Source organism: Fukomys damarensis, unplaced genomic scaffold, assembly GCF_012274545.1.
Source record: "Fukomys damarensis isolate Sample0158 unplaced genomic scaffold, DMR_v1.0_HiC HiC_scaffold_23, whole genome shotgun sequence".
NCBI lineage: Eukaryota > Metazoa > Chordata > Mammalia > Rodentia > Bathyergidae > Fukomys > Fukomys damarensis.
The window spans coordinates 50374182-50388466 of NW_022900935.1; the positions used below are offsets into that span (position 1 = coordinate 50374182).

The following is a 14285-nucleotide window of genomic DNA, read 5'->3' on the forward strand; positions in this document are numbered from 1 at the left end:
CCCGCCCTTCGGACTTCTGGAAGGGCTTTGCACAGCCCCCTTTCCATCCGAGCGTGGCTCAGCTCTCGGCTCCTCCCTTCCACTGTGTGATGACGCTGGCCCGATGTCCCACCCCTTTCCAGCTCACACACCTGCAGGACTCAGAACTGCCTCAATACCTGGCAGCGGGCATTCAAGGCCACCCAGAGCCCACATCCACTCACTCCTCTTCCCCTATGCCCAGTCCTCTGTAACTGAGCAGTTCCTCCCCCTCCTCCCCCCCCCCCCCCCCGCGCGGCCGTTCCCTCATACGCCCGTTCCCCCATCGCTTCACGGCTGGGCTCATCTACCACTGGGATACCTCAATCTACTCTCTTGATTCCACCTTTTTCTAGTCTTCCCACACCTCAAGTAAGCCGCCTCGTCCTTCTCCAGGCCCAATCAGGCGAGAAAACAGCAGCCAGTAAACCTACTCTCCCCACCTCGGAGATATTTACGCCTACCGGGCCCCCACGCCCATAACCGAACAAGACGATAAGGCGGGGCCTGGCATTGTCACGTGACTCTCCCCGGGCGAGAGGACCGCACTATTTCCTCATTTGGTGTCGGCGGAGGAATACACAACTACACAGTTCACCGGAAGTGGCAGTTTAATGCCCCGGGGAGACCGTCAGGGGTGTGGGGTTACCCGGACTGCCCAACCCGTCGACCCAAGAAACCTCTAGCTAGATCTTGCCCTCGAGGAACGGTGTCTGGAATCCACAAACTGCCACCGAGGCGCGTGCTGCGAAAGGAAGTGCTTCTCTGATCACCAATCAGCGGCGAGGAGCCGTTTTAACGTCCTTCCCCCTTTTACTCCTTCCCTTTCTAGTTTGTGCCCTCTCCCGCCTGCGCAGGGTTTGAGCGGTACGGCCCTTCCGGGGCACCGTCGCGCGCGCGCCGGCTGCGGACTCCGGCGGCAGCTTGTCTCTGCGACATGGCCGGCTCGGAGGCTGGTGAGTCTCGGCTCGGAATCCTGGTGTGTGTGGACTGCTACACTCCAACCTTCCGAAGGCCTCTGGCCCACTTTATTTGGGTCTGGGCTGCCGCCGAGGCTCACGACTGTCAGACACGCTGTCGCAGCCGCTATCGCAGGTTCTGTGTAGAGGATGTCAGCCTCGCTGCCTTTTCTCTTTGAGGTCGTGGAATAGTGACAGGGTGTGAGGGGCCCTACTGGCGAAACTGGCAGGGTACCCGCACCTTGGCTGCTGAAGAGTAGTCAGAAGGCTCTTCCTCGGACCTGGATTTCTCTGGGATGTTTAGCCACCATTAATCAGTGTACTCTGCTTTTGCTTTGTGGTGACTGAGACCGAACCTATATTTGTATTGGTCTTTTGAGACCGTGTTTTTAAGATAACGTTGATGCTCCTGTGGAAGTAGAATAGTGGTACTTTTCTTCGTTGCCCACTGGCTTTGTTTGACACCGATTTTGAAAAGCAACTTGATTTTGGTTGCCTAGGACGCTTTCATCCCCCCCCCCCCCCGACAGCATACAAAACGGTTGTCTTGGCTGGGTCGGCTGTGAGCAATGGGCATGACGCGCAGGGATAATGTGCATGCAAGAAACAGACTCGTTTGTTTCCAGGACAGGTCCATAGCATAGTCTAGATATTAAAGTGCTTTCCCTTTTATCGCCAGTCATTTCATGAAATAAATGTTGCAAACTTTCTACCATCTTTGTCAAGAAACTAGTAACCGTGATAATTCTATCACTACATGGGGAAGGGCAGGATGTGATGCATTACACAGGGAATTTGAGCAGTGTTGGTAATGTGCAGTTCTGAACTAAGGGTTATTTTTATAATTTTTTCTTAATTTCATATACATCAAATATAATTTTTAAAAAACAAAAGCATTAGTACTAGTATTATTCCAAATTAATCACCTCTTTGGTCGCTGGAGAGATCCTGACGTGCACAAAATAATTGGGTGAAAACATGACTACTGGGAATTTGAAGCCACCTCTGTTCATTTCTAGTAACCTAAAATTATTTACAAACTGTCTAGTTTATGATATGATATTCCTGTTTACTTTCAAATATGTTTTAACAAAATATTTAAGGCTTATAAAAAAACTACTGGTAATAAGATTTTAGGTTGTAACAGTATAATTGGGTTTATATAATAGTTTTTATTACTTTGAAATTACAGCACTTTGAAAAATCATCCTAAGGAATTAAATCTTTTCAAAATCTTGCCTAGGAGGGTCTTTGAAATGCTGTAACAAATTCCTTATCTTATATCAAGTTCATTGTCTATTTTTGTAGGAGGTTGTTGGTTTTTAAAATATGTGCATGACTTTTTCTAGTGGTTCTAAAGCCTGATTGTTTTTCCCCAACAGAGTGGGTAACCTTAGCCAATAACCTTCTTTTTAAATGTCACATACACCTGAGGATACATGGACTTGAAGACTGTGATGCTAATGTTTTTATTGCTCTTTATCAGTCCATTTTGGGAGAAAAGGTTCCAGGTAAGGATACCGAAAAGCGAAAGTAATTGTCCATATTCTAGGCCAGTTAGTTAGATCCTTTGGTATTTATAACATTTTGTTTTCTCTGTCTTATTTTTGTCCAAATATGGCTTTCATTTCTTTATGAATACTTCATGGGACCCATACATAATACTAATCTTGATCAAATCAGTTTAATCATTTAATCATGCCCAGGGCTGAGGATTTAGCTCAGTGGTTCTGCCGCCTGCCTCACAGGCACAAGGTTCCAAGATGGATCCCTGGTACCAAAAAAAAAAAAAAAAAAAAAAAAAAAAAAAAAAAACACAAAAGATAATTTAATCATGCTCTATGTCTGGTGAAAGGCACATCATTCCTGTAAATATATATCTTTAAAGGTTCTACAGTTGAGTGGAACTTGGAATTTGTTGAGTCTTATTACTATTACAGATAAGAATTGATGTTTCAACTCTGTAACCCTAATTATTAAGGAAACAGTTAACAAATTTGTCTTATCTTTTTTTGCTGGGGGTGAGACAGATGTCTCACTATGTATTCTAGGCTGGTGTTGAACTCTCTATGTAGCCTAAATTGGCTTGGATTTTGAAGCAATCTTCTTGCCTCACCCTCCAAGTACTGGGATAACAGCAGTGCAGTACCAGGTCCACGGTCTTATCTTGTAAATTTGTGATTTGCGTATTTCTTTCAGAAGTACAACATTTTGTTGTGTGCTTGGTTAAATATCTCAGCATCCTTATTCATAGATTCTTCACTGCTTCCATTTCCTTTATATACTTTATAACCATTAAATACTGTAATACAGGATTTGTATACTTTTGCTATTATTAGCATGAATTAGTTCCCTCAGCAATTCTTGGACTAAGGAATGATCTCTAGCTGGTAACTTTGATCTAGTCTTAACTCTCCCAAGGGTTCATCTTACTCAGTACCAAATTTGACGTGATATTAAAATATTTCCACATTTTGGTCTGTACTGACTTTAAAAACCTTTAATGCCAATTATTCCTGATAGATTTTTTTTTGTAGCTGAATATGTAAGAACCTTTCCTTTATTGGGCTTGATAGAGGCTGCTTGTGAGTTTGAGACCAGCCTGGACTACATAGCAAGTTCCAGGCTGGCTTGAGCAACATAATGAGACCGTTTATTTAAGAAAGCAAACAAAACAAAAACCTCCTTGAACACCTGCTTTTTACAGTTTTTCTTTCATGGAAAGCAGCCCACAGTTAAGCCTCAATTCATATTTTGCTTTCCTTCTTAGAGTGTTAGCATCTATTTTGGACCTCTCCACCTTTCTTTACAGGGTGCTTATGTACAGCATGTTGATATTGTAGGTATAATAAATAGTTAACAAATGAATACTCAGTATTGAGAAGTCCAATTAAATATTCAACCTCTAAAGATTCTGCTATTTAGAATTCAGGCTTTATTAACTTTGTATGATAGCCTATTCTCTGGGCAGGGCTTGCTTTTGTAGTTAAGTTTACTCAAAGCCTGGTCAGAGACAAATAGATGAAAACTAATGCAACTTTTCTCCCAAGATCTCATAACTGTTCCCAAGAGTCAAGAAGATGATGCCCACAATGTACAAGCAGTAATTGATTCACTGGCCTTGGATTACCTGCAGGTCAGCTTGTCTCACATAACAGGTTAGTGTATACATAACCATTAGATAATTATGCACTTTAGTAGTGTGTATTGTCAGGTAGAACCTTAGACAATGTTTAACCAAAAGAGAGAGCTTATGAAATAGACAAACAAAGACTGAGCCAGGACAGTCAACCATAGAGAACTTATGTCAACCTATGCGAGAACTTCACCAGGAGAGTCAGACATTTAACTTGTGATGGATCTGGGTCTGAAATATGTTTGAGTGACGTTTTTGTTGTTATGTTATGTTTTTTGTTTTTCAGACAAGATCTTGCTATGTAGTTCAGACTGGCCTTAAACTCACTGTGTAGCCCAGGCTGGCCTTGAACTCACAGCGATCCTCCTGCCTCACCCTCCTGAGTGCTGGGATTACAGGCAGATTACCAGGCTGCCTTTGAATTTGGGGTGATCCTCCTGCCACTATGCTCAGCCTGTTTTGTTATTTTAATGCATGCTAATTGTGCATATTAAGGTAGCTAAAAGTTAGAAATACTTCAGTGTCCATGAATGGGGACTGGTTAGATAAATTATGATAGCTCCAGAGAATGAACTATTCTCAGCTATGAAAGGTCCCATTTTAGGAGAAATCTCATATATAGTAGGAGAAAAATGTATGTATTCTAAAACTTTCAAAAATATAAGCTATAAACTTTTGAAAATACATTCTAAAACTTTTCAAAAATAAAATACAAGTTTTGAAACTTTACCACAGTTAGATGAAGTATACTGTGCTGTATTTCAAAGCCAATATTTTTATAAATCCTTGTATTTGGAGACAATGAGGGATAAGTATTATTCTGGTAAATTATTTCACGTTAAAGAAGGCTTTACTGTTGATTTATTTCTTGACGGTAGTTAAAAGAGATAATTGTTAATTAGGATAGACCATTTACATCTCTTAGTTTGGTATTGACAAGAACACATTTTTGCAAGAATTCTGTTGTATATTGAGTTCATTTTTAAGTGAGTGGTAAATTAGTTTGGAAATAATGTATTTTGAGGAAAAGTCCCAGAGTTTCCCTGTATTTTATTTGTTTTAGCAATTTAGAGTTCTTAATCAATTGAATAGGACAGTTTCTGGTATTTGTGCTTTTTAAACATATTGCAGCAAAATTTGTAAGCGTACATATCTGTCCCTGACAAATCACACTATTGAATGAAAAATTACAAAATTGCCTACCTCCTCCAGTAGATTGCAAAGCAGCTTTTCATTAGTTGTGTTTGTGTTTAAAGCAGCTTCTCCTATACCATAAAGCATTGCATTCTGGCTGGCAGTCTTAGTTGCTGGGTTGGCCGAGCATGTTTCCCATCGTGGCGACTCAAAGGTACTACGTTTGCCCTTGGGGTATACTTATGAAGCCAGGAAAACACAGGGCTTGAAAACAAGATTTCTGCTTCATTATTTTAAACAGGAAAAATTGTCAAACTGCGTGTTTTTACTCGTAGTAATGTAAAACATCAAATTTCTGGTTTAGGGTTTTTTTGTATCATGGCCAGATACTCTGAAATATCAAATTCCTACTCTGCTTCTTCCACACTTGTTTGAACTCTTAAGAATGCTAAGCATGATATCCTAAAACACGTTCTGTCCATAGCTGGGGTTAATTGAAGCCCATTTTAAATGACAAACATTAAATTTCCATGTATTTGCCAGCCCATTTCTATTTCAGCCTGTTGTGGGCTAGGTATTAGGATAGGGACTATTTAAAAATTAACTTCATATTGTCATTTTATTTATTTCTTTTTAATTTAGTTATTTATTTTTGAGACAGGGTCTTGTTATATAGTTCAGGCAGGCCTTGAACTCACTATGTAGACCAGGCTTCCTTTGAACTTGGGGTGATCCTCCTGCCTCAGTCTCCTGAGTGCTAGGATTACAGGTGTGTGTTCCACTACACCTGGATTTAAAGGTTAACTTCTGAGTACCAAGTAGAAGTATTAGAAGATGAGGATGGAGAGAGAATAAAAATGGTTTTATATGCAGAGATTTTAGAAATTTTTTGTTTTGTTTTTTGCAATGCTAGGAATCAAATCCCACAGATAAGGTTTTAATCAGAAATACAGTTTTGTTTTGTTTGTTTTTTTGGTACTGGGGATCGAACTCCAGTCCTTGCCCTTGTGAGGCAGGCCCTGGAACCCCTAAGCTAAATCCCCAGCCAGAAAAACAGTTTTGGATTTACACAGTAAATAGAAGTTAACAAATATTGGGGAAAGAACCAGGAATCGCTGATAAAAGTATCCTAACAAGTTTTTTTTTTGTTTTGTAATTACAGTATTCTGATACTACCTTTTAAACCATTCTGAAGTGTTCTCTTCTGTGTTTGTTTGTTGAGATAGGATCTCACTATGCAGTTCAGGCTGGTTTTCAAAACACTATGTAGTCCAGGCGAACTCGCAATGATCTTTCTGCCTCGGCCTCTCGAATGCTGAGATTGTAGGTGTGTGCCACCTGCCTCACTGTCTTCTGCCATTTTCTTTTACCAATCCAACAGAGCTCACTTTACGACTTTTATGTTTTGGAATGACTCTTACTAGAGGATGTTTTCTTAAGTCTAGTTATTTTCCTTCTTAAAAAATGAAATATGCTTGTGGTTCAATATCATGTCAAAGCTACTGTTGTTACTTTTCAGTTATAATTAGGCAGCAGTATTTATCATACTATTTGTCCTTACATTGTAATCCCTGCATTTTTGAAAATGTTATATCCATTTCAGGATTATGAGGCTTTCGGGTGTTTAAGTTAAGATTTTTTAACAGCTCTGTATTCTCTGTTCAGGAGAAAATATAGTGAAAGGAGATAAAGAATCTATCAAGAATCTCCTGGAAATATTTGATGGGTTGCTGGAGTATCTTACAGAACACATCAGTGAAGCATCTTATGAGAAAAGTAAGTGTGGGCTGGGGATTTAGCTCAGTGGTGCTGCCACCTGCCTTGCAAGTGCAGTGGTCCCGAGTTCTATCCCCACTATGGAAAAAGAAAAAAAAAAAAAGAAGAGTAAGTGTAAGAATGGAGAGGCTGGGTGTAGCTCAGTGGTAGAGTACATGTTTAGCTTGCTCAAAGCTCTGGGCTGTATCTTCGGCAGCACAAAATAATGTGGTGGGAGGGATGTGTTCTACATTTTACAGTATGTTCCTCCCTTTTGCCTGTTTTTCTTGGGAAGAGAATCACTGATACAACATATGTGATAAATGTAATTACAAATTTCCAGTTGTTTCTGTTTCAGATAGTTGGAAAGTCTATCCTAGACTGTGATCAGGTCTTTTGTTAATTTGGATGTTGCTTGTAACTTATTTTAAAACTAATTGGTAATAGATGCCTAAATTTCTGCCTGAATCATTTATTAGCTACTATTTCATGAAATTTCTTATTCTAAAATTAATGCGAGAACTACCATTTTGTATTATAAATGTGGGTTATATTGAGGCATCCATAGGAAGAACATCTTTTTCCTCAGCTCACTCTAGTATTTTGTGGTAGCTTAAATATTTATTATTTTACTCTGAGTAACCCAGTTCCTCAAAATATAACAAATAGTTCATATTGAAAAATATTTCTTAAGACTTACTATTGCCTTATTTTTACCCAAAATGGGTTTGGTTAAACCAAATCAGCAGTGCCTAAGAGCTAATTTTCATCTTTGATACAGAAATCCTATATCTAGGAATTCATTATGCCAAGGAAATATTTCAGAGGGGCCAGGCATGGTGGCTCACACCTGTAATCCCAGCCCTAGGGAGGCTGAGGCAGGAGGATCACCACAAGTTCAAGGCCAGCCTAGATTACATAGTGAGTTCAAAGCCACCCTGAACTCAAAGCAAAACCCTGTCTCAAAAAAAGGAAATATTGTCCAAAAAAGATCCTTAAAAATATTTGTTGCATTATTATTTATCCTTGCTCAAAAAGAACCTGTATCTTTGTTTTTTTTGTTGTTGTTGTTGTTTTGTTTTTTTGGTTCTGGGGATGGAACTCAGGTCTTTGTGCTTGCAAGGCAGGCGGCGGAACCTCTGAGCTAAATCCCCAGCCCAAGAACCTGTATCTTAACAGATTGAGTAAATAATGTTTGTCATGGGTTGAATAATATATAACCTTTTCTTATATTGCAGAGTTATCAAAAAAAAGCTTTCAGTGATGATAATAATAATTAACATAAAATTTTTGTTTGTTTTTTGAGACAGGGTCTCGCTTTGTAGCCCAGGCTGGACTTGAACTCCAGGCAATCTTCCTGCCTCAGCCTCCCAAGTGCTGGGATTACAGGCGTGCTCTACCATGCCCAGCATAACATAAATTCTAATACAAGTTACAACAAAAATTTGGAGAAGGCTCACTCTTCTTTCTTTTGCCATTAGTGATAGACTTATGCAATAATTATAATATTTGAAGTTAATCTTAGTCTTTAGTTAGGGAAAATTCCCTATTTTTATTCAGTTGCTGCTAAAAATATTTAAGAACTGGCAGGAAAGATTGAAAAGTGTGTACCATACTGGAAAAAAAATTTTTTTCAGAAAACTTTTACTGTAATGCCAGTGGGGAGGATTCAAAGCTATGTGTCATGTTTAGTGTTCTCAGAGAAACCTGTACTCAGGCCAGGGAGACAGCTATAAATACATACAATAAAAACATAAAAGAGGAGTTAGGGAAGAGCGCTGAGAGTGAATGACATGTGGAATTTACCTAGTAAGGTAAGTAGGTATTTCAATGCCTTGTGCCTTTCTTGCCCCTGCTACTTTGTCTCTTTAGCAGCAAGGTTAAGAGGCAGAGAACTACCTCAAAGTAGAGATTGAGATTAAATTGAAATGTAAAGATGGTTGCAGTTTTTACAGTGTAGTGGCTGATTGCAGAGAGGGACTGAATAATAATGCCCGGCCCATGGTTGGGCATTGGGGCGCAGGGAGGATGAACTCAGGGATACTTTTATGAGACTGGTGGGAGTAAAAGGCTTCAGGGTACTTCCAGGGGAGATTGTGCATAGGTAATGGGCTGAGCTGTGCAAGGACGGAGCTGTTCAGGTGGCCCTCCCTCTGTGACCACACCTGAGTTGGACAATGTTTTCTAAGGTCTGATTCCCACTTACACAGATGCAAAAATACTTACTTGCAACATCCCTAGAGCTGGCGTGATAATTCAAAATGCCAATGAACAACAATGGAAAACAGCCAGGCTTGGTGGCTCAGGCTTGAAATCCCACTACTTAGAAGGCTAAAGCAGGAGGATCACTGAATTTGAGGCCAACCTGGGCTACATAGTGAATATAAGGTCAGGCTGGACTACATAGTGAGACCCTGTCTCAAACTCCAGAAAACAATAATAATGGGAGATAAATCTTTACTCTCATTAGTCATGTTATGCCTGATATGCAGGACAGCTTCAGCCTGGGAACTGAGCTAGCATTACTTAACACCTGAAGAACAAGGGATTTGAAGGCAGAAGGTAGTTTTGATACTAAGCTCTGCCTCTCACTTCTCACTGTATGACTCAAGTTCTCTCAACCTGGCTGGGTGTGGTAGCGCATGCGTGTAGTCCTAGCACTCAGGAGGGTGAGGCAGGAAGATCACTGCCAGTTCACGGCCACCCTAGGCTGAGTTCAAGGACAGTTTGAGCTAGATGAGAGACTACATCTCAAAAAACCAAAAATTAAAATTAAAATAATTCATGGTAATACAATAATAGGAAAATATGAGAGTGGTTGTTTGAACAGGGAATATGTAGAAATGAGCATAGGAGTTACCAAAGGGGTAAGTGAATCTTAGGTTTCACCCACATATCTCTTGAAGTCATGACCCTAATGAATTCTGCCGCTGGTAAAGTGTGTTTTCCGGAGCTGGGGATGTAGCTCAGTGATGGTATGCCTGCCTCCCAAGTGCAAGTTTAAAAAAAAAAAAAAAAAGTGTGTGGTCCTTAAGTATCGAGTTGGACAAAAAGTTGATGGTCTTAGGAAAACTTCATCTACGCCTTGATGTGGTCTTACTCATTCTAAGGCATGATTGTCCTAGAGGTTGAAGTTAGTTGGTACAGTTACATTTTTCTGCCACTTTAGTGAACTGAACACCTAGTATAAAAAAAAAAGTTTTGTACACCTGTAGACTCTGCTTTGAAAGCATCATGCCTCCTGTATTTCTTTGTTAATAACTTATTACAGGTGATGACTTGGTTCTTTCTAACGTCATGAGAGCCTAGTTGACCACAAAGGGTTGGGGATGCTTTACTGCCCTTACTGCTTCAGTCCACTCACATACAAAAAGTGGTACTGTATTAACTGAGGTTTTTGGTGTGTTTTTAATCTTTAAACAGGTGAAACTGAACAGTGTTTTAAAGAATCTCATGGAGGAAGACATTTGGAAGAGGAAGAAAGTACCAAGGAGTCCAAATCATCATGGAAAAGAGTTTCTTTTGAGAGGTAGTTGGCAACGTCTCTGCATTTCATCAAAGCAAGTTGTGCTTTTCCATGTGCTAAGAATAAAAATTGTGCATAATATACCAGAATGGTATCTCCCCAAAAGCTAATGTGAACATTTACTGACATCTATTTTATATTTTCTTGAGAGGGTTCTATGAACCTTGATTATATATATTAATTCAGTCTTATTTTTTTGTCTTGATCAACAAAGTTCATCTTTCATGTAAAAAACTTGGAAAGTAGAGAGAAAGGTTTTTGGTTTTGGTACCAGGAATCTAACTCAGTGCCTTCACTTGCTGGGCAGGTGCTATGCCACTGAGCTATATCCTCGACCCTGTTTTAGTTTCTTTGAGTCAGGGTCTTGCTATGTAGTTAAGGCTGGCCTCGAACTCACAGCAGTCTCGTCTTAGCCTCCCAAGGAAATCTGCCATTTGAAATGAAATACCATTGTTAACACTTGGTTATCTTTTAGTTTTTACTTTTCTTTTTTTTAGAAAATCATATTACTTAAATCATTTTTTTCCCAGTACTGGAAATTGAATTCAGAGCCTTCACACTGAGCTACATGTCCAGTCCTTTTTTAAAGTTTGGGATGGGTCTTGCAGAGTTGTTAAGTGGCCTAGGCTGGACCCAAAACTCTTGATCCTCCTGCCCGAGCCTCCCAAGTATTAGAACTACAGGCGTGAGCCATCATGCTCAGCTGTTGTCTCTAATTTTACTTCTTTCATTTTTAGATTAGTGTCAGTCTTTTCTGAAGTTGTTAAACTCATTCACACACACACACACACACACACACACACCCACCCACCCACACACACACACGGTGCTTGCCCCACTCCCCGGTCCTGTGGTGCTAGAGAACAAACACCAGGGCCTTCCACATGCTAGGCAAGGGCTTTACCACTGACTACACCGCTTCCCGCCCGCCACTCCTATAATAATTTTTAATCACTAGGTAACATACTATTCATATTAGTGCATCATGATTTACCAAACTGTTCTTCTTAAAAAGAGGTTTGTTTCTCTAGGATGTGTGGCTTGCTTTCTTCTTCTCCCCGCTCTTTGTGTCTCTAGGCTACATTGAAAGAGAATGAATGTTCTAAGACTTTTAAGAGAATATGCCAGGCTGTTTTCCAAAAAGGCCATGACTAATATATCCACTAGCAACGTAGAAGTGCTAGGTTAGCACACCCTCGTAAACCAATTTCACTGACCAGTATTGGAGTTTTTAAATCCATGCTACTTTCATAGCCAAAATGTGTTCTTGTTACAGGTTTGATTGCATTTCTTGCTAACTGAAAATTAAATGTGATGCTGTAATTTTCTGTTAAATATCTAATTTTTAGTTTTTAATGGAGTTTGCCATAGTTTGAAAAGCATAGGTAATGCCTTTTTTTTAAACTACAGTGCACTGTGAAGGATGTTTCAAAGAAAACCATCATAAGATGAAATTCTTGACTTTATTATTCATTAGATGTAAGTACAAAAGTGAACAAGGATATTTAATGTAGAGTTAACGCCCTCCCGAGACTGCAGGGTACGCCACACCCTTACTGTATCAGTGTTTGCTGTTCTCTATATGTGTTCTCCCCATTTGATCCTTGAAACTTTATGCACACATTCTGCCATCCATTACAATTCAGAATGAATCAGACAAGCAGCAGGAAGTGATGAGCAGCAAAAGGGAGGATCTTCTTTTTCTTTTCTTTTTTCTCTTTTGTGGTGCAGGGGTTTAACTCAGGGTCTTGAGCATGCTGGGCAAGCTCTTCACCATTGAGCTACATCCCCGGACCCAGCCATTCAGATTCTCTGCACCTAGCAGTGAGCAGTCTGAAGATTTTGCAAGCTGGCTGTTCAGAGCAGCTTGCTAGGCCCTCTGTGGTCAGGCTGGTGCCTAAGTAAGTGAGAGACCTCTTTCAGGTGCTCTTTCTCATCTGAGGCTCTGGGCCCCTCTTGGGGTGAAGATGAAGCAGAATCCACTGGTGAAATAATTCGACTTGGAGACACAGCACACACCTTTTCTCTAAGAAGTAACAGTAAGTACTTAAACTTTATATAGCAGTTATTTTTTAAAAATCAGTTATAATTCAAGGTGCAACTATAATTTACAGTTATAGTCTTAAAATTTGAGTAGGATAGAGTACTACTCAAATCCAGAATACTATTACCTACTAAATATAGCAAATGGGATTTACAGGCACGAGGGAGTAAGTCCAAAGCAAGCAAGTAGGGGCAAAGTAGTCATGTAATTTGTGGGATGTGATATATATAGGAGGGCAGTTCTGGATATACCTTTGAAGTCTAGTCACACTTTTGTTGTTGTTGTTGTTGAGACAGGGTCTCACTATGTAGTTGAGACTGACCTGAACTCACTATGTAGCCCAGGCTGGTCTCAAACTCACAGCAATCCTCCTGCCTCAGCCTCCCAAGTGCTAGGATTACAGGCATAAGCCACCATGCCCAGCTAGTCACACTTTTAGAGTATTCTTTCTATTAAGTGCTGGGGATTGTACCCCCAGGGCCTTCACACTCAGTTACATCCCCAGCTCTGTTTTTAAATTTGAGACAGAATCTTGCTAAGTTTACCAGGCTTGGCTTAAACTTGTGATCCTCCTACCTCAGCCTCCCAGAATGCTAGGCATGCGCTTCCATGCTTGGCTGGAGTGCTTGTTAATTATATTATCCTAAACAAGTTGGCTCACCTTTTTTATCATTTCAACAAGTTCATACTCCCAGGAGCAGTTTTTCTGTCAAGCTGCGGGCCACAGTTTCAATAGTCTGTTCTTTCCATATGGTAGATCTGAGGGTCGCTCTCAGTTCCCCTGTCCTGCCCCTGGGTGCCATGCTCTTCTCTGGTATCAAATACTGGGTGCTTTTCCTTCTTCCTGTTCTGGCAGACTCAACCTTCAGTTTTCAGTTTCCCTCATCTGCCTTGGGCTCTGATGCTATGTTTATATTGTGTGACCTTTTCTATTTCTGTAACACCATTCACACATTATAAGGTAGCTTACAGTTTGTTATGGAAACCAGTTTCTGGCAAAGTATCCCTGTTTTACTTAGTAAGTATTTATTCAGGGCTTCTCGGTGCCGGGCTGTGGTGGTAGAGTGGGAAACAAAACAGACAGAAATCCCTGCTTTCATGGAGCTTATGTTCTACTTGTGAAGGCTGCTGATAAATATGATAACTAAAATATATAGTAAAATTATCTTTCAGGACAGCAAAAAAATGCTAAAATAATTATTTCTTTATAGGACAAGAATGTTAGCATGGTATTAAGTACCTTAATTTGGGAATGAAATGGTCTTTGTCTTTATCCAGACTCTGCTACTGGATATATGACTTGGGGTAGGCTTTTACCTTTTCAGAGCCCCAGTATGAGAATTAGACTAAGCCACGTCTGAAGTTCCTGTCAGCCATTCGAAGGAATTATGTTAAAAACAAAAAAACCTAAGTCTGAAGGTCAGACAGTAGGCCAAAGTATGCTTGCCACTGGAATATGCAATGTGATAGAATGATCAGTCAAGTGTAGTTAATATAAGAATATTTGTTGTCCAAAGGTGGTGGTATACATCTACAATCATAGCTACTTAAGAAGCTGAGGCAGGAAGAGGTTTGAGGCCAGCCTGACCATGTCTCAAAAAGGGTTAGATGTGGATCTCATAGGTAGAATGCCTGCCTAGCAGGCTCATGGCCTGAGGCTCAATACCTGGTACCGCAAAAAAAAAAAAAAAAAAAAAAATTTTGAAGGGAGTT

General features: G+C 40.2%; 1 protein-coding gene across 3 annotated transcripts in view; it reads left to right on the top strand.

Moving 5' to 3' along the window:
- Positions 1-601: 601 nt before the first annotated feature.
- Cep95 (centrosomal protein 95) overlaps positions 602-14285 on the top strand; it is a 30248-nt gene continuing 16564 nt past the window's right edge. For 2 of the 3 annotated variants that reach the window (XM_010616775.3, XM_033767872.1), the window contains exons 1-6: positions 602-974; positions 2360-2488; positions 4028-4135; positions 6913-7023; positions 10426-10531; positions 12452-12567. In XM_010616775.3, the coding sequence (XP_010615077.1) occupies positions 956-974; positions 2360-2488; positions 4028-4135; positions 6913-7023; positions 10426-10531; positions 12452-12567 (589 nt within the window). In that variant the 5' untranslated portion in view covers positions 602-955. Of the gene's footprint in view, positions 975-2359; positions 2489-4027; positions 4136-6912; positions 7024-10425; positions 10532-11951; positions 12008-12451; positions 12568-14285 lie in introns of those variants that run through there. The other variant, XM_033767873.1, reaches the window with a different exon arrangement.